Source organism: Homarus americanus, unplaced genomic scaffold (assembly GCF_018991925.1).
Source record: "Homarus americanus isolate GMGI-L3 unplaced genomic scaffold, GMGI_Hamer_2.0 scaffold46386, whole genome shotgun sequence".
In the NCBI taxonomy this organism is placed as follows: Eukaryota; Metazoa; Arthropoda; class Malacostraca; order Decapoda; family Nephropidae; genus Homarus; species Homarus americanus.
This window is the reverse complement of record NW_024715175.1, coordinates 55,001-75,713: the sequence shown is the minus strand read 5'-3', so window position 1 is coordinate 75,713 and position 20,713 is coordinate 55,001. Positions and strand designations below refer to the sequence as shown.

The following is a 20,713-nucleotide window of genomic DNA, read 5'->3' as shown; positions in this document are numbered from 1 at the left end:
TTTCAAATCCAAGTAAATAAATCACTACAGTTTCTTATACATTATGAAGACTTAGAAAAATAATGGATATTGTAATAGTAATATCCTAACCTAACCAAGAGGAGTATTTTTTATCTTATTAAGTTCGATTTTGTTTTAGTGAGTTATTGAAGACTCATATCTAATGTGTGTTAATAATAAGATACAAATTTGACCTCTTGTATGAAGAAGATTTAAGAAAGATAAATTTAGAATATAAACTTAATTTTTGGAGTATATATTTTTTGAAAGGTGTATTAATATGTGTTGGACATAGTAGTTTGTGTGTATGGTAAACGTTTAAAGTAATACAAATAATCCTTAAGGTATTAGTATATGATTTACCGCTGGAGAATATTATCGAAATGTGAAAAATGAAATTAAATATAAAAATAAAATTCTTGAAAAAATTAAATATCTTAAGAAACATAGATTCTTAAAAATTTCTTATAAATCAATGAAAAGTATCAACTGTATTGCAATAACCTTGATATAATTTTTTATTTACCATATTCTTCTTTTTTTCTTCAAATATCATGAAAATAAATAATATATATATATATATATATATATATATATATACATATAATTTAATTTCGAAAAAAATATTCACATATTTCCTTGCATTTTATAATCTTTGTTCATATATCTGCAAGAGGTACAATAATTCGTGGTTTTGGCATGTCTCCAGATGTCTTCTAGTAACACCACCAAGCGATATCTCCTAGTGAAGAGTTCTTCTAGTACCTCCCCCTCGCACGTCACATCTTCTTCCTGCACTTCCTCCTCCCGCCTCACTCAGGAGCTACTTGTATGAGGCGTAAAGATGTTGGTAGATCATTGCCTGTGGAGGGGCGTAAATAGGCCAGGGGTACGCACTATGGTAGAGGCTGGATGCGTGTGACCTGAAACGTGGTTGACCTGGCACGAAGATACGACCTAGAGCTGGCCTGCGTATAAGGTAGGTCGTGGGCTGTGAGGGAGAGGAGAGACAGAGAGGTCAGATAAATTAATGAAAATTCTAGGTCAATGAAGGTCAAGTGTTATCATATTAAGTCTTAGAGAGAGAGAGAGAGAGAGAGAGAGAGAGAGAGAGAGAGGGGGGACTACTGTACATACACACTGATTCACTTTGCTCGTTCTTGACTTTTAAATTACCTCAGATGTGGATCATTAAGTTAAGCTCTCTGAGTGTGGCCAGTAAATAAACGTAGCTATATCTGGGGCGATGCGAGAAAGCACGGGAAAGCTAATAAAGTATGGGAGGGCGTGGGAGGTATACAGTAGGAGGGCGTGGGAGGTATACAGTAGGAGGGCGTGGGAGGTATACAGTAGGATGGCGTGGGAGGTATACAGTAGGAGGGCGTGGGAGGTATACAGCAGGAGGCGCGTGGGAGGTATACATAGGGGAGGCGCGTGGGAGGTATATACAGTAGGGAGGGCGTGGGAGGATACAGTAGGATGGCGTGGGAGGTATACAGTAGGAGGCGCGTGGCAAGGCGTAGAAAGTAGTTATAAGGGGGGGGGAAGCTTGAAAACATGTGGAAAGGTATGAGGAGGCGTGGGGAAGCTTAGAAAGGCATGGGAAAGAGTTGGAAGGTGTGGAAGGACTGGACAAAGCTTGAATGAGTGTGTGGAGGCGTGGGAAGGCATAGATGGTCTAGACGAGGTGTAGGAAGGCATGGAAAGGCAAGGCAATACGTGGAAAAGGCATGGGAGGGCGTACAAGAGCATGAACAGTCGTGGTAGCGCGTGGGGAGGCATCTAACTCGAGAAATATAAAGTAAACAAACTCCTCCTGACACCCAATAACGTCTGAGGGCGGGAGAAGAAGACCTTAAGTAGCTCCTGCATCTGGCCGGTGACCTGTGTAAAGGGATGCTGAGGGTGCAGGTGTGTCTCCATTCCTAGTAACAAACTGTTAACAAAACCCAGCCATAAAAATTATATATTCTACACCGTTTTATAAAGGCTCTTCCCATAGTTATACGATCATTCCATAGTCTAGTGTCGTCTTACGTTAGTCTTCGTCAGTCCAGCCGAAGCTCTGTTCCTCGCTTTCATAAGTTCGTAAAATGACGGGCACTTTCCAGCCATTATGTCGTTTACAGCAGAGTTCACTATAATGGCGGACGGTACCTTTAAGGGGGTATCAAGTCTAATAGGCTGTGTTTATAGTGATGCAATAGAGTTATGTTGTGTTTTAGGAGCTCAATCTCAAAACCAACTTATATCTTATTTTCGAGGTACAACTTACTAGTGGACGTAGGTGGATGTGACCATGAAGATCCAGAGAGCCAGCGTTTTGTTCTGAGGGAAACAAGCGTAAAATCTCCCGCTCGTCCTCAGGATCTACTTCTTCGTGGGTGTGTTGTGGAGTCCTGCCAACGCCAAGGAAAAAGAATATGAGAGGTTAGTTAGTTTCTTTGATGTTTATTTTGAGTGGGGCGTGGTGATGTGGTGAAGAATGGTGATATGATGATGGAGTGATGTACTGAAGTTTAATAATAATAATAATAATAATAATAATAATAATAATAATAATAATAATAAAAGTAGAAGCCTCGGTAGAGTTAATCCCACAAGTCCTGAAGATTGAGGAGAAAAACTCTCTATAAGATATTAAGAAGGAATTAAATGGACTGAATCCTTGCAACTCTCAAATCTCATTAAATTTAGAAATGAAATCTGAACCAGTAGTAACGTTATTAAATGAGGGAGAACTTAATACAGGGGGAAAATTACAGGATAATGAATTGTAATTATGAAAATTATACCAGGGAAGATGATAATAATATTAATAATAATAATAATAATCTAAGTGACCAAAATAATATTCATAAAGAAAAAATCAATGTCGTTATTATTATTATTCACAGACAAATACCAAACAAAGATCACAATAGATACCCCGTCAGCCAAAGATACCCCCTCCTTAGAGATACCCCACCCTTCGAGATACCCCCTCCCCTAGAAATACCCCCTCCCCAGATATACCCCTCAGAGATTCCCTTCCCCAGAGATACCCTCCCCAGATATACCCCCTCCCCAGAGATTAGACCTGAGCGGTAGCGGTAATGAATCAAAATCCTTATGTCAGAACGTTCTGATTCAGCCCCAGGGAGAGGAGTCGATGTTGGGAGGGGGGGCGTACAGGAGAGAAGGAGGGAAGAATTGTATGTGCTGAGATGAATGAAACAAAGGAAGAAGAAATAAATAGAAATATAAATACAGTGGAAGAAGGGAGAAATTGAATAAAGGGAGAGCAAGAAGGGAAGTGTTGGGGAGGAAATAGAATGAGAAGAAGAGAGTGTAAAACGAGGGAGAGGGAAAAGGAGGAAGGAGTGTGAACTAGACTAATGTGTTGAACGGTGAAAGAAGTGTGAGTGATGGGGAGTCGATACCCACAGTGAGGCGTGAGATGTCACGCTGTTTGGGTCGGGAGTGGTGCAGAAGTGATGGCTATATGGACGTGACAAGGATATTTTTTTCTCTATCTTTCATCATTTATCTAAATTATCTATATTCTTTAATTTATCAATATGTCTCTCATTTTCTCCATGTAACTATTATATCGATATATATTAGAGATCAGAATTAGATGGGGAATTATTGACATTAACGGACGTAAATGTTTAAATCCTGCGACAAAATGAATGGCTTATAAGGAAAGTTGAAGTTACCCCGTAAATCAACTCCACTGTGACAGAAATGGAACCGAGTATTCGAGTGAGTTGAACCATACATAAGCTGTGTCTAAAGGGTAACAGAGTTGTGATTGGTCACCCGTCATAAGTTTCTGTATACTATAACTGCTTTTTTGTTTGTTTATAATTATAATTAGCGTTCATTTCTAGTCTCCTACAATAAAATAATACCGAGAAAATGTTGATATATATTTGAATTAATACTGAAGGAATATTTGGTTTATACTTGAACTGATGTTGAAGGAAAAATTTAGTGATGTCTAAACTGACATAAAAAGAATACCTGGCTAATATTTACAATATAAGATATTTAACTTTGACAAACGTTGACAGCAGAGAAAAGCATTGCCAGTCAGGGAGAAGTGGGAGGAGAAGGCGAGGAAGCGGCGGGCTTAGAGTAGGAGTCACCTGTCCTCACTAACTTGGCAGGTAAAGCCACCTTGATTTTGTGTGGTGTTTCGCTGCCTGTTGTTGGTGGTAGTGTTGTTAATAGTGGTAATAGTAGTATTTTTTGGTGTTATATATATATATATATATATATATATATATATATATATATATATATATATATATATATATATATATATATATATATATATATAAAATCAACACCTCACCCTGCCAGGATTCGAGCCCACGGCCCACGACTGTGACCGGGGAACGCCACCTCACAGTCGTGGGCCGTGGGTTCGAATCCTGGCGGGGTGAGGTGTTGCTTATATGTAGAAGTCCGCGTGCTTTATTGGGCTAATGAAATATATATATATATATATATATATATATATATATATATATATATATATATATATATATATATATATATATATATATATATATATATATATATATGTGTGTGTGTGTATGTGTGTGTGTGTGTGTGTGTGTGTGTGCTTAGTTGGTTTGGGAGAGTTGTTATTATTTCTCCTATGTTGGTGGCTGTGTTGACTTAGAGAAGATATGGTAATCCTGTATACACACACACACACACACACACACACACACACACCTCGGCAGCAAAAAACGCAAACCAAAATTTAAGCAAACTTAGCAAATTCACTTAAAAGGGATTTTGAAAATAGTTTGCCTCACAAGATAGCTAGACCAGGAGGGGGGGGCGACGTCCTTAGGGAAATGTGACTTAGTGTTTGAACAAGAATTTTCCTACATGCAATTTCTTAGCCCATTTTCTCTCTAACCTTTTAGGTAAGAGGATGGAGCAGGCACGAGCCCCCCCTCCCTCCCCCTCACACATACAGGGAGAATTTGCTCTATATTTCCTGCAGACATCCACAATATTTATCTTATCCTGTTTCATGTAGGGTTGTGGCTGAGTGATTTTGTGATTAATATCAATACAAATTTACTCATTTCAACAAATCGTCCTGCAGATGAATCCCCCCCCCCCCCAAAAAAAAAACCACTCGCTCGTCATTCATTTTGGTCGTTATTAAATAATCCACAAACAGCTTTCTAATCACTCATTGTATATTCACCTATCACATTATCCTTATTCACACCGAAGATGACTTGTCATTCACTCCCTTCAATATCATACATCGTTATTCACAGTCAGCGGCCGAGTGAGTAAACCAAACCAAAGTAATGAAAAAGTCTTCATCTCCGTAACGAAATAAAATTGTGATCTGGGGATGTAATATATCTCTGTGTCACATCTGACTATATTACTTTTCATGTAACAATTAAATGCAGCAGCCCGTCTCTGTCAATAGGAGTCGCGCTGACAGATGGAGAACAGGTGCAAAATTGGTCTCTTGTCGTAAAAAAAAAACGAATTGAATTTGGGGGTTTCATCCAGTTTCTCTGTGAGAGTTGAGGATTGTCACCATTTTTGTGTCCTTCTACTATATTTCAGTTGGAGATATGAAAAGTGTGTGTGTGTGTGTGTGTGGGGTGTGTGTGTGTGTGTGTGTGTGTGTGTGTGTGTGTGTGTGTGTGTGTGTGGCAACGAGGAGGTCAGTCAACCCGTTCTGAAGCTATCCATTGATGTTAAATAAACGTTTATTCCAACCAGTATTATGCCAGGGTGTTCTGAACGCCTAGAGAACCTGAAATAAAACTGTATCTTGTAATGCCTTAGAGTGTAGAGAGGTGCGTCGACAGGTCTTGTACTGTTTGTTAGTTAGTCACTCTAATTGCAAGACACCGGATACTATTCTAATTATATTCTTTTGTTTATTTTCCTAAGTAGTAGTAAAAAAAACAGCAAAGAGTCTCAGTGCAATTTCGAATCCATTTTTTTTTTATTAATTTTTTTCAGTCAGGCGAAAATAGCCATCGTGCGAGCCTGTGTGGGAACTCCGTCTGGGGAAAATTCGTTTTATATCCTGTAATTCAATACTGTGGAACAATAACTCTCTCCAAACTAACTTATGAAATGGGATTGAATTCTATATATAGAAAATTTAGGCACAAAAATTATCGAAAAAAATGAAAACATCACCAACTGCAACTTCCCCAACCTAGCTCAGATAACTCAACAACTCAGCTCTCAGCTCTTAATGTATCTGTTCGTGGATATAAAAACAACAACAACAACAACAAGTAACTTCTCTTAGCCTGACAACAACTAATTCAAACTCTAACAATCCATTAAACTTGTCTCACCTCTGCCAACATAATTATACGTGATGTTTAATCTTGAACGACCAACTTAGCCACAATAATGTTTAAACTAGCGCTTGGGTGACCAACTGGCCCTCCTTGGGATGATCAGGTTGCTCTTCAATTTTAGAGAGTAGACCATGGGGCTCTCTCTCTCTCTCTCTCTCTCTCTCTCTCTCTCTCTCTCTCTCTCTCGCTCTCTCTCTCTCACACACACACACACAGTTCTCTTGTTGAAACTAGTCCAGGATTTCGGGTTCACACACACACACACACACACACACACACACACACACACACTCAAATAAACAGATACACTGTTAGAAAGAAATCCAGACATAACTTTGTGATAAACCTTTAAATCATGCACTTGAAAACTATATTATTGAATGTGACACTATCAAAGACTTCAGGCCACCTGGCTTATTGTATCATGAACGTTGTAATTACTACATTGAGTCGGGGGTGCTTGAGGACATTCTTGCTGTTTATCCAAAATTTGCTAGCCCACACTGATTAGTCTTCAATTAGAATATGACGTCCAATGTATATGAACCACTGTCTTGCATGGCAGTGAACAGTGACATCACCCACATGACTCTGACCTATATATACTGCTAATGAATATGATCTATTCCTTTGTGTATGAACCTCTGTCCTGCGTGGCAGTGAGAAGTGATACCACCCTCAGTGTCAAGACCTGACTGAATTACTCAGAATAGGCAAACTGTACTACAAGCTTTGTCAATAAATTTTTTAAATAAAATACCAGACAGACAAACACTTAAGACACCCAAATAACCAGGAACCCAAACAGATAGACACCTAAGCAACCCAGAGAGAGAAACAGACACCCAGACAGACATATAGACAGACGATAACACTACATCACACCATAAGTACCATAAAAACGACACCAACCTCCAGTTCTTGACCCAACCAGAGGAGATATTCCTTGTCTCAACTTTGATGTGTGGGCCTTCCTCCTCCTCCTCCTCCTCCTCCTCCTTCTCCTCCTCCTCATCATCATCATCATCATCATCATCATCATCATCATCATCATCATCATCCATTGTTAACAAGTTTCATTTTAGCTCTATTTGGTGTGGACGGACAGGTCTTGTATAATACTTCTTGTGTGTGTGTGTGTGTGTGTGTGTGTGTGTGTGTGTGTGTGTGTGTGTACACAAATTATTTAAATGAATCACATCCAAACACTTGACTCAAATTGTAGGATGCGAAATAACCACAACTCATATACAACTCCTTCACGACAACACACAACAAGCGATCACATCACCACAACAACACAAGAGAAGTTATATGATGTTTTAAGGGAAGAATATACAGTGGAAGAGACAATCGAACCTCAAGAGACACGCGAGTTGGTTTAAGTATATGTTTAACCCCGTCTCTGTAGGGTCTGAGAGGAAGGAAATAGTATATCCTAAAATAAATAGATTTTTTTAAGTTAAAGAAAATGGGGTTTATTTTTCTTCTCTTCATCACCCTTGCCTGTCACGCCCCGAACTCAACACACACACACACACACACACACGTCTCCCCCTGCCCTCATTCCTCACTCCCCTCAACTGATGACGGATACAACACCATCAGGAGCCCTCGTTTCCCCTCTCATCTTTTAGCCTCACCCATCAACCCCTCACTCCTCTCTCTTTACTCCTTCATCGCTTCCTTCCTCCCTCCCTCCCTTCACACGCTCACCCCCTCCTTCCCTTCTCCCTTACTCGTCTTTTTCCCCTCCCTTACCTCGTGCTCAACCCTCTCAGTTCCTTCCCTCACTCTAATCTTTCCTCCCTTTCACCTCCCTAACCCCGACTATCCTCCCTCTCCTATAATTCCTTCCTTCACTCATATTCCCACTCATCACTTCTCTCCTTCAGTCCCTCACCCAGCCACCTACCCTCCTTTCTTCCTTCACCTATTGACAATCCTTACTTCCTTCCATCATCTCCCACCCCCCTCACTGCCCTTAATCCCCATCCCTCATTCCACCATCATTCTACCCTCCCTTCCTTGCCTTCCTCTTTTATCCCTACTCCCACTAATCTCTTTCCTCACCCCTTCCCCCTTCCACCCCTCACCTAGACACGCACCTGGAGATAAAGATAGTGCCGTCAGGAGCTTCTATTCCGAGTTGGTCATGGATATTGTGCTGGAGGCGCTGCTTGGTAAAGGCCCCTTGAGGTATGATGCCACCTCGAGCTGGTAGCACTGCTTCACGGTAGATCTGGCGTTTCTTGGGCTGTGTAAAGGAGTGACAACGTTACCTAGGGCGTTACTGGGGTGTTACTGGGTGTGTTAATGGGTGTTACTGGGGTGTTACTGGGTGTGTTAATGGGTGTGTTAATGGGGTGTTACTGAGGGTGTTACTGTGGGTGTTACTGAGGGACTGGGGTGTTACTGGGTGTTGTGGGGTGTTAATAAGTGTTATTGGGGTATTACTGGGTGTGTTAATGGGTGTTAGTGTTACTGGGTGTGTTAATGGGTGTTACTGGGGTGTTACTGGGTGTGTTAATGGGTGTGTTAATGGGGTGTTACTGAGGGTGTTACTGTGGGTGTTACTGAGGGACTGGGGTGTTACTGTGGGTGTTACTGAGGGTGTTACTCTAGTGTTACCGTGATGTCAACAATGTAAGTATGAATATTTTTGAGTAATATATATTCAATTTTTTTAGGGGGGGGGGGTTATATGGGTTAATTAATACCTATAAATAATTAAGATATTTTCTGATTATTCTCTCTATCCTAACCCATACCTTAATCAACAGGTAAATAAACATATAATTAAGAGTATCCAGTACTGACATTATCAAACATAGCGGATTTTTTTGTGTCAGGTTTCCTATTGAATTAAAAATCACAAACGATACAATATTACTCACCAATTTAGGTTTGAACGAGTCCTCTGGGGCCACCTCCGCTGAGACCACCGCCCACACGCCCACGGTAAATAGGAGGAAGTACACCCACGCCCTCATCGGCCTCCTACACTTGCCTGAACTTCCGTCTGTCATATTTTGCCTCGTTGGACTTCCTGCTGGCGCCTGGAATAAATCGCCTTTGGATATCCTACTGGTGCTGCGGATACTCTCTCTACAGACGAAGGACAATTTTCCTCCCAAGATATTTACCGTAAGTCTTTTAATATCTTTCTCTTATCTTTATTATTCTTTATTATTGTTTTTCACTGTATCATCTCTGTTTTCACTTACATTATCTACTCTTCATTAACTGTTCTTTTTCTTCCTGTCGTTTATCAGTTTCAGCATTTATTGTTTATTATTTAATGTCCTTTAAACAGTTCATTATTTATTTATTTTTATTATTTGTTTATTATCGTTTATTTTCAATACAGTTTATACCATTATTCCTTCACAATGTCACCAACTACTGATCATTGAGTAATTCATCTGGAAAAATAACCAGTTGATTTAGACTTATGATAACTATGTCAACAGGTGATTTAAAGTGTAATTGGTGGTTTAAATTTAGGTTGAGTCTTAATTGGAGGTGATGGATGTCCTAAATTAAGACTCACAGGTGATAAATGTCCTTGTATAAGACTCACAGGTGATAAATGTCCTAATATAAGACTCACAGGTGATAAATGTCCTAATATAAGTCTCACAGGTGGTAAATGTCCTAAATTAAGACCCACAGGTGATAATTGTCCTAAATTAAGACTCCTGAAGAATGTGCATATGTTCATGAAAGACTCTGGCTAGCCTCAAACTCCCAGAGGATAATGAACGCCTTTGAGCCTAACTTAAGACTCTCAGGTGGTAATGCACAACCCTGAGCCTAATTTAAGACTCCTGGATGGTGATGAACGACCCTGAGCTTAACTTAAGACTCAGGGGAACAAGATTGAATGATGGAACTGAACCCTGCTGAAGGTAGAAGACTCTTTAGATTCTCAGCTGCTGATCATCCACCTGTAATGAAAGAGAGATAATTGATAACACCTGGTGGACTACTCTCATTAGGGGGAATCATCATACATTGTCATCTAATCTTCAAATTTCAAATGTTATTCAATAATGTGTAAAAACCCAAGCCATTAAAACACGTAAATGTATACAACGACATTCACAAATACCTAATATACCGGTTTAAGATAACGAACGAACGAGTGAAGAACGACCGTGCGGTAGTTACACTAAGTAGTTTTGGTCGTTCGGTAGTTTAAGCTGGCAGTGGTGTGAGTGATCGGTCAGTACCTGAGAGAACCTGGGAGTGATCGGTCGGTACTTGGGAGTACCTGGGTGTGATCGGTCAGTACCTGAGAGTACCTGGGAGTGATTGGACAGTGCTTAAAGTTACATAATGTTCAGTGATACAGTGAAATACAGTGCTTAACGATACATAGTGTTCAGTGATACAGTGAAATACAGTGTTTAAAATTACATAGTGTTCAGTGTTATGGTGCTTAAGGAAACGTAAACCGGTGCTCACGTATAGGCCACAATAACAACAACAACAACAACAACAACAACAACCAACTGGAACAAACACACAACAAGGAAACTATTGGACGTTAAAAAAAAGGTTTTTTTATTTTCTTCATAAATTTTAAAAAAATGAAATAGATACTTTAAATCGTTCCCTAAAATATCCCCAATATCTACTTTTCCCCTAAATAAAGGAGTTTAAAGTATAAAGTATACTTAAAAATATAAAGTGTTTATAAGAGATAATTTTTATTACTTATGTTCTGTCTTAACACACTTTAATATACTTTTTTGGGGGATAGATGTTATTTATAAGTACTGCAGTATTTGTGTATATGTGTATGTATCCAAAAATCATACTAATTATATGGATTTTGTTATATGTGTTCTTTTGGTAATATTATATGTATACACTACAGTATATGCATTATGTATACACTCGAATATAGCCTATATAATGTTATGTAAAATATGTATATGTAACATTACTTGTGTCCTATGTATGAATATTTTGTTAAACACCCATCTAATGACACGTTTAAGCGTGAAATGCTTGTTAATTCACTTATGATAATGATAGTCACTAAAGTATTCATTTATCCGAATCGATTTCAAGGTGAGCTTCCCTATCCTCATTAACCTGCATTTATCCTAGGAGGTGGCAGGTGATAAATCATAGTCTCTTCAGTAGGTAAAAACAGATCGACTCCAACTTAAACTGATGATGTTAGATTTGTAATATTGTTAATTTACATAAGTTTAAGTTTGATTTGGTTAGGTTAAGTTGTTAGTTCAAGTTAGGTTAGGTTGTCAGGTCAAATTAGGTTAGGTCAAGGGATTATTACGTACACCCAGACAGTACCAGTAACGCAGTAAGGTTCTTTTTATTGAGGCCATAAAGGTGTATTAAGGCGTTATGTGTCTCCTTTATGGCACCCAGGGCGAGTTTTACCTCTTGGTTACTCTGCTACAAAAGCTTTGGTGACTAGAGAGAGAGAGAGAGAGAGAGAGAGAGAGAGAATATGAATTTGATACACAGATAGTCTTTCTAGGTGACACAGATGGCACAGATTCTCCTCTCAGGTGACACAAGCTTGTCTTCCTTCCCCAGGTGACACATCAGCTGGTCCTAACCTGATTATGGAGTGCTTGAGTCCACTAACTTGTCCTCATTAGTGTTAAGTGGTTGGGATAACTGTGTTGGTGGACGGCTGTTGTCTGCAAAAGCAATTAAAATGTTGGAATTCGTTTAGGTTAGTTAGTTAGGTATATAGTTAGTTAGTTGGTTGGTTAGTTGGTTAGCTAGTTAGTTAGGTATATAGTTAGTTAGTTGGTTGGTTGGTTAGTTAGTTGGTTGGTTAGTTAGCTAGTTAGTTAGTTGGTTAGTTAGTTAGTTGGTTAGTTGGTTGGTTAGTTAGTTAGTTAGGTATATAGTTAGTTAGTTGGTTGGTTAGTTAGCTGGTTAGTTGGTTAGTTAGTTAGTTAGGTATATAGTTAGTTAGTTGGTTGGTTAGTTAGTTAAATGGTTGGTTAGTTAGTTAGTTGGTTGGTTAGTTAGTTAGTTAGTTGGTTAGCTAGTTAGATAGGTATATAGTTAGTTAGTTAGTTAGTTAGTTGGTTAGTTGGTTGGTTAGTTAGTTACTTAGTTGGTTGGTTAGTTAGTTCGTTAGTTGTATATTCAGTGTAGGAAGGCAGGTAAAAGGGAGGGAGGAGGGAGGGAGGGAGGAAGTGAGGCATAGTTAGGAATACGGGCTGAGAGAGAGAGAGAGAGAGAGAGAGAGAGAGAGAGAGAAAGAGAGAGAGACCCTTTGAACAGCATAGTATAAAATTTAAGACGTCATAAAAAAGATCTAGTATAATTCCAGGTGAAGAGGGTAATTTCGTAAACCAGGTAATAAATAAATCTTAGGAACATTGAATAAACGGGAGGGAAGAATATATTTTCGTTTCTCTTCCTTATTTTATTTCTCCTCCTCCTTCTTCATCTTTTTCTGTTTATTTTTTTATCTGTCCCTCTTTTTTCTTCTTCTCATTTTGCTTTATTCTCTTTCTCATTCTTTTTCTCTCGTGTTCTCTTTCAGTCTACGTGTCTCTTCTCTCCTTCCCCTTCTCCTCCTTATTTTCCACCTCCTCCAACTCCTCTTCCTTTTCCATCCTCTCTTCCTCCTTCTCCTTCTCCACCTTTTCGACCCCACCTCGTCTTCCTCCTCTTCCTTTTACTCTCTTTCCTCTTCTGAATTTAGAGACAGAGACAGTGATGATAATGATGGCAATGATAATAATAATGGTAATAATGGTTGATGATGATGATGATGATTGTGATGATGGTGACCTGTTAGCGATAATGGTGGTGATAATAAAGAATGATGATGATGATGATGATGATGATGATGATGATGATGATGATGATGATGACGATAAGTTAATACAGCTGGGAGTGATTAATGTATCATCTGGCGCCCGGGGGAAACATTAAAGGGGGGTAGGGAGTGGAGTGGAGGGAGGGAGTGGAGGAGGAGGGAGGGAGGGAGGGAGGGTTGAGGAGGGTTTTCATATTATCTCAGTGATGGATGATGTACCAGAGCTGTAAGTCTTCCCTCCCTCCACGTCACCCTCCACTCTTCCCTCCCTCCCACGCCACCCTCCACTCTTCCCTCCCTCCCACGCCACCCTCCACTAACTTGGTAACAGTGGAATGATAGGGGACGTTACATTAACTTGGTAACAGTGATATGATAATACAATTAAGAGGATAAATGATTGACACAAGAAAAATAAAATAAATTTTGAAGGGGATGAAAATAATAAATAAGGAAGAAGAAGAATAAGGAAGGAAAGAGAATAAGAAATAAAGAACGAATGAAAATATGGCAAACTAAGAAAGGAGAACATAATGTAAGAAATATACGATGGAATTAAAGGGAAGAAGAGAGAGAGAGAGAGAGAGAGAGAGAGAGAGAGAGTAATGAGGGTGGAAAATAAACAAAGCGGAAAGGAGGAAAAATAAGTGCACGAAAATGAGACAAGCGCGAAAGAAATGTGAGGGGAGGAGGGGAAGAGGAAAAGAGTAATGGTGAAAGATGTTAGGGTGTGGAGAGAGAGAGAGAGAGAGAGAGAGAGAGAGAGAGAGTTACTTAAATGTACGTGCCTTGAAGGGCTCTCTCAGATATCCTAAATAGGCAAAATGCTGTTTTTGGTGTGTGTGTGTGTGTGTGTGTGTGAAAATAATGACACTTGACAGGGCCTTACACACCCAACACTTATTCTTGAGTTTATTAACCAGTTCCTGCGTGACTCCCTGAACCTCGCCTCACTAACACAACCAATGCACTCAAGCTCGTAAATTGCCTAAGTCAAAATATAAAAGTATAAACTCCACGTGCTTCCCTTCTGGACGCTGTAATGCTTGTGCACTTGACTTTACACAGGATATAAAGATTTACCCAGTTAACTAGCCCTCGAGCTGCGTGGGGGCAAAATCTGAAGAAAAAAAATCGAAATCTGAAATTGCTTCGGTCTCTCAATTCACCCCCTTCGGTAACTAAGACCGAGAGGATGTTTGTAATTACTGCAGAGTCCCAGAGCAATTTAGACACCATTTAGGCTGTCTTATGGGCGTAGAAACATCCTGTGAGTGATTTAGGTGTTAGGATGGCAAAATTTGTCGATATTATTAAGAGAAATAAGCTCGTCCTCCCTCAGACTACAACCTAAGCTTGGTGGGCGACCAGACTCATTCTCCCTTATTACATTCTGGTCCCTTTCCTCGCCCGTATATCCTTCTCCTTTCCTGTATGGCTTTTCGTGTTTACAGTATATGTGCTCAGTGTGGCGGTGTTTCACTGACCATTGCGCAAGTTGCGACCACTGCACATTATTCTGCGCAGTGACGTAAACAGAAAGTCGAGCATCGTAAACAATACACCGAGACTCCCTTGACTGCTCCTGATCTTGGAAAAGAGAGTGTTAAGTCACGGGTAGCCTTAAGTACGTTGCGGTAAAGAAAAGTGTATATAAACCCGTCTTAAAAGGCTTTTCACGCGAGAAATCTGTTAATCTATTAAAACATGAAAGACTTGTTTGTTAAGCAAAGACGTCGATGTTGGGACAGTTGCCAGTTACCTTGTTATTAGTTATTACTTTTTTTTTTGTTTATTTTCGCTTGTGTTATGACTATTATTTTTATCATTGATGTTCTTACCGTTCTATTATTATTACTAATATTGATATTATTACTATTACTGTCGCATGTATTCGACGGAATGATAGGATATCGATATATTGAAAATATAGTGTGTGTGTGTGTGTGTGTGTGTGTGTGTGTGTGTGTGTGTGTGTGTTTGTTCCTGTATTTTCACAGTTTTGAAGAGAAAGAACTGATATTTGGTAGGGGGGTGCGGGTGGCCTAGGTCCTGGCGGATGATCGTGTATTATATCCGGGTTACTCAAATAATTCTTCACTTTTCACGGTATTTTAATATAAATTTAATTATTTATTCATATAATTTTTAATCGTACACATCATCGTTCTCACTTTCTCTCCCCCTGCCCTTGTCTGTCTCTCTGTAGCTGTGTCATGTGCCGCTCCCCTTCTATTTATCTGTCTGTATGCCTGTCCATTTCTCTTTTTCTGTCTGTCTCCTCTCGCTTTCAAAAGTCATTTAAAAGATCAAAGAATAATTTCCTAGGGACACACACACACACCTAGCATTACCTGGTGACGTAACTCCTAGGCGCCACCATCTCAACTACCAACAATTATAAGCTAACTTTAGAGAATGGCTAAAATACGTCGGTGTGTTTGTGGTAACTAATGACTTGCCAGGAGCCATGTGTGAGTTTTCGTGCTGGTGGTTAAGCCCCTGGGAGTTACGTCATCAGGTGTTGTCAGGTGTGTGTGTGTGTGTGTGTGTGTGTGTTTACGTGTGAGTCTAGGTCTAGGTGTTTTTTAGGGAGTGTATTTATTATAAACATACACTAAAACTAATCAAGGCTAGTTATAATAATTCAACTACCTAAACACATTACAAACTATTACCTCAACAAGGCAGTCCTCTGTAAGTTGCAAATTATTCAACGCCATTGCAGATGACCAGAAAAATAAATCCCAAATTTTCTCAAGTTAAATATGCATCTACCTGGGTATTTTAAGTTAACTCGTATATCAGCAGTTCACCTCATATAAAACAGACATGACAAGGGTTGATAACAGACATGACAAGGGTTGACAACAGACATGACAAGGGTTGATAACAGACATGACAAGGGTTGATAGTAAAAAAAATACACATACGTCAAATTTTATCACTGAGAAAATATAGCGAGTGCATATGTTCTCCTCTTATCACATTCGAGAATTTATGAAACTGTACGAAGCATTGTGACTCAGGAAGGTGCTGTTCCTGACGTATTAATTTATTCACACAGACAGCGATAGAAATCAAGTCTTTCCTTCGGGTGTACAATGGACCAGTCACTACCACTTGTCGCTGATGTCACTGATGTTGTGGTAGGTGTGGTAGGTGTTGTGGTTGGTGTGGTGGGTGTTGTTGTAGGTATTGTGGCAGGTGTGGTTGGTGTGGTAGGTGTGGTAGGTGTTGTGGTTGGTGTGGTAGGTGTTGTGGTAGGTGTGGTAGGGGTTATGGTAGGTGTGATAGGGGTTATGGTAGGTATTGTAGGGGTTATGGTAGGTATGTGACAAGTAAAATAATACACATACACACAAACACAAACACAAACAGACAAACACACAAACACATCATCACTCATATATCATGTTGAAGGAATTTAATTAACTTTGAGGATTTTTTTATATCTTAACTCGGATTACTTGCATTACTCACTACATACAATTACTTAATTTTTTTTGTAGGGAGGTTTGTAGTTGTTTCTCCTCCAAGGAAGAATTAATTTGTTCTTTGACATAGTATTTTGTTTTATAATTTGTGTTCATCTCAGGATTATTAAACAGCTTACTAGGCCTTACCGATTCACTACTAGATAAGTTTTATAAATTAAGATAGATATTTTTTTCTGTATGATAATCCAGATAAAGATATATAATACTAAATAGATAGGACATCGCGGCTTCTACTAGGAAAAAAAAACTTAGAAAATAACAAAACTCTTCATTAATATTTTCCCAAGACGATTTAAACTCATTATTTAGTTTCTTTAATAAATATATTTCACCGATATATTTAGTAATTAATATCTATATACTATACACTTAAACATTATAGATAAATATAAAATAAACAAGTGTAATCTTCTCACATGTAAGATTAATTCATACGATAAGGAGAACATTCATTATAAATACGGTAGGTTTTATCATGAACTCGTTTAAGGAAGGCCAGGTGCTGTAAACAGTGGGTGACATGTGACCCCTTACATAATGCCAAGGTGGTAATAGGGTCATATTGTGTGAGGGCCATTGACGTCACTAAGGTGTGTGTGTGTTGTGTTTCGGTGCCACTAAGATTTTTTTCAAGAGATTTATTCTCCTGTGTTCTTGATCACTGAGGTGTGGAAATACTATAGATGTACTTAAAAACTGTAGAACCTGCATGTAGACACTCTGTAAACACTCTATAGTCACTCTGTAGACGCTTTAGAGACTGTAAAGACTCTGTAGACATTCTGTAGAGTCTGTAGACTGATAAGTGTGTTGTGAGTTGTATCCTGAATACCTGTGAACAATTAACCTATACCTGTCTGAATTAGCATAAGGTATTTACTCATTATATACCTTCGTTAAGTACTAGATTATTTCAGTATCTCTATAACTCACAATATATCACCTCACAACCTAACCAAAACCGACAAAAAATAATAATCATTTTTATGTTGGTTGTATCTATGAATTCACAACCGGGTCATTTTTCTATTTCCTGCTATTGGGAAACGAAGGTGTAGCAAAAAAAAAAATCGTATTGGTTTCTTTAAGGTTTCTGTTGTTCTTTATAAAACCATGAAATTTTGTTTTATTTTTAACTAATCCGGTACTGACGGGTTCATGTGGTGTTGCTTGAGTTTTTTTTTTTAAAGGTCTTTAGTGAAGGTTATTATGGGTTTTAATTTACCTCTCTAGTTTTCGGTTGTGTGTACAAGTTGACAGATGTTGATCCAGGTCTCTCTCTCTCTCTCTCTCCCTGTCGTAATTTCTCCTTCCCTCTCCATTTATCCACCTACTTCACTCCTCTTTTCATTCACCACTCTTCCTTCCACTACCTCTTCCTCCCTCTGCTTCTTCTCCTCCTCCTCCTCCTCCGTGTTTATTGTCCTATTCCTCCGTGCTTCTCCTATTTCTCCTCCTTTCTGCTCCTCTCACTTTCTTATTCTCACTTTCCTCCTCCTCCTCCTCCCCCCAAGACATACTGTATATCTCCACAGCAAATTATTGTGCCTTCATTCACACTTCCCTCCGCTTCTCGTTGACTTAAACGAGAAATGAAGTAATTCTCGGGACCGCCTCCACTCCCACCTTACTGACACCACAATGAATGACGTTGACCTTACTGACTGTGGCGAAGGAAGATTGAGATAGATGTGGTTAGCGAAAGTGAGGAAAGGTGGTGAGTGTTATGTTGTGTTGGGTTGTGTTGTGTTGTGTTGCGTCGCATTGTACTGTGTTACGTTTTATTAAATAGTTTTAGCGTTGGAAAATACCATTTGTTCTGTGTCTAATTAGTTTTAATTTATTTGTGTATTATGTTGGACCTTATATTCCTGGTATGACACTACGTTAACTTTCTATACTTTCATTAACTACCCAAATTATCTAAAATTCGCCAATATTACATAAATTTTCACAAAAATATATCCCACACAATATAAACACACTTCCTATACATAAGTTATATAAGAGTGGATTTTCGCTAAAGTCTCCGTTAAAAATCCTTACCTTTCTAGCGAAATTTAATAACCCTTAAACTTGGCACATTCGATGGACGAGACTTAGTTTAATGCCAGATAAATTTTCCTCCTTGCCACTCTTAAGACAACGATACCTTAGGAAATTCAGCCATTTTATAGATCCTCAATTTCTTCCTACGACCTGGTCAGAATTTGTCTATTTTATCTTTGGACAGCGTTTAGTCCGCCTTTACCGACTTGACTGAGTTTTGGGATTTATGGAGGGAAAGGTAATTGACTTAAGCGGTGGTATTGATTTTCCTTCAAGAAATGTTAACCTAACCTAACTTAACCTAACCAACCAACCAACCATAATCTACCACAACTTACTACCTAGTGAATTAGATATACAAAAATAATATAAGTTATCCCACATTTCACAACACCACTATGACACACACACACACGCACACACGCACGCACACACACACACACACACACACACACACACCCTTTGACCCAGTTTCTCTGAGTCAGTGGAATTTCCCTTCAAGGTCAACACTGAGTGGAAAAGTGAAAACGAGCTGAATACTGATTGGTCTTGTCGGAGATTTTTATTCCATGAGGGGAGAAGCTGATTGGCTGACGTCCGTACACACACACATCGGCTTACCACTAGAAGGTATCTAGTGCCCCCCAAAACCAAGGTGTGGTCACGGGGAGGGGAGGAGGGTGTAATGACTAATTAGGGACAGGTAAACATCATTCTCTCCTCACATTACACACTAAGTACCCAGGAACTGTACTGACGCTGGTAAAAAATAAAATCCCTCTTACGCCGACAGGAAAAGTAGCTATTGTTATTATTATGAAGACAATCGTGAATAATTCTTCCTCTGGCATTGCGAAATTTACGAAGAGGTGTAACGGAGAGGGTAACAAAGGCGAAGGAAAGTTTTAGATTGGAAGAGAATGATAAATTAAAGAATGTAGAGAAAATGGGAAAGTTTAAACATTTATATAAGAAAATGTGATGATGATGAAGATAAGGCATAAGAAAAAAAAACTGAGGAGAAACTCTTATGTGTAAGATGCGTTTTGCGTGTTATGTTTTGTGAGAGAGAAGAGAGATAGACAGAGTGAGAGAGAAGTGAGAGAGAGAGAGAGAGAGAGAGAGAGAGAGAGAGAGGGAGAGAGAGTATCCGTAACACATAACGCCGTGGTGTAGGTGTGTAAGTACTAGTGGTCAGGTCTCCAGGTAACAACGGTGATTATGTCAACACCACTGTAAAAGTTTGTCCAATGTCACCTCTTAATTATTCATAATGTTTAATTAGTCTTAAACTTCATAAAAATAGTATTATTGTTCGTTAAGACTGGCCAAGAGGCTCAACTCCCACTGTACAATCACTGAGTGGTGTGTGCGTGTGTATGTGTGTGTCTACTCCATTTAACCTTTTCCTCTATCTTTCTACACTTGTTTTGCACCGTTCTACTGTATTCTTCCCTTTCTCTTTCGCCCTTCGCCTTGTCCCTGCAACCATTTCATATAAAAGGGAAAGAAAAGTGAGGTTAGATGGATAATTATTATAACACAGAATAACTCTTATGTGTAAGATACGTTTTGCGTGTTATGTTTTGTGAGAGAGAAGAGAGAGAAAGTGAGGAGAGATAGACAGAGTGAGAGAGAAGTGAGAGAGAGAGAGAGAGAGAGAGAGAGAGAGATGTTGTAATTGCCTCACTGTTAAAGAATAATTGCGCAACAGTCTTTCGTAAGTTGGAGATTTTGCTCCTTAACAGTGTGTTTACGTATTCAGATGATTTTAAATCTGAAAGAACAGGTTTACTTAATATTTAAAAGTCTTGTAAAAACGAAACTTAGTGAACGAATCTAGATGACCGAAACTTGGCGTACGAATCATCATCATCATCTTTATTTTACGGCCATTTTCCACGCTTGCTTGCTATGAATACCTGATGTCAAGGTGTCAAGGTTGCCAACCTACCTTTACATAGGAGCTCCAAGCGCTCTCC

At 39.1% G+C, this 20,713-nt stretch overlaps 1 protein-coding gene across 8 annotated transcripts in view; it reads right to left on the bottom strand.

Moving 5' to 3' along the window:
• Positions 1–605: 605 nt before the first annotated feature.
• Positions 606–20,713, bottom strand: part of LOC121854660 — a 21,311-nt gene continuing 1,203 nt past the window's right edge. For 4 of the 8 annotated variants that reach the window (XM_042349347.1, XM_042349357.1, XM_042349365.1 and 1 more), the window contains exons 2-5: positions 9,254–9,781; positions 8,465–8,613; positions 2,276–2,399; positions 606–991 (exon numbers count right to left, since the gene is read on the bottom strand). In XM_042349347.1, the coding sequence (XP_042205281.1) occupies positions 824–991; positions 2,276–2,399; positions 8,465–8,613; positions 9,254–9,385 (573 nt within the window). In that variant the 5' untranslated portion in view covers positions 9,386–9,781 and the 3' untranslated portion in view covers positions 606–823. The other 4 variants (XM_042349373.1, XM_042349379.1, XM_042349389.1 and 1 more) reach the window with 2 other exon arrangements.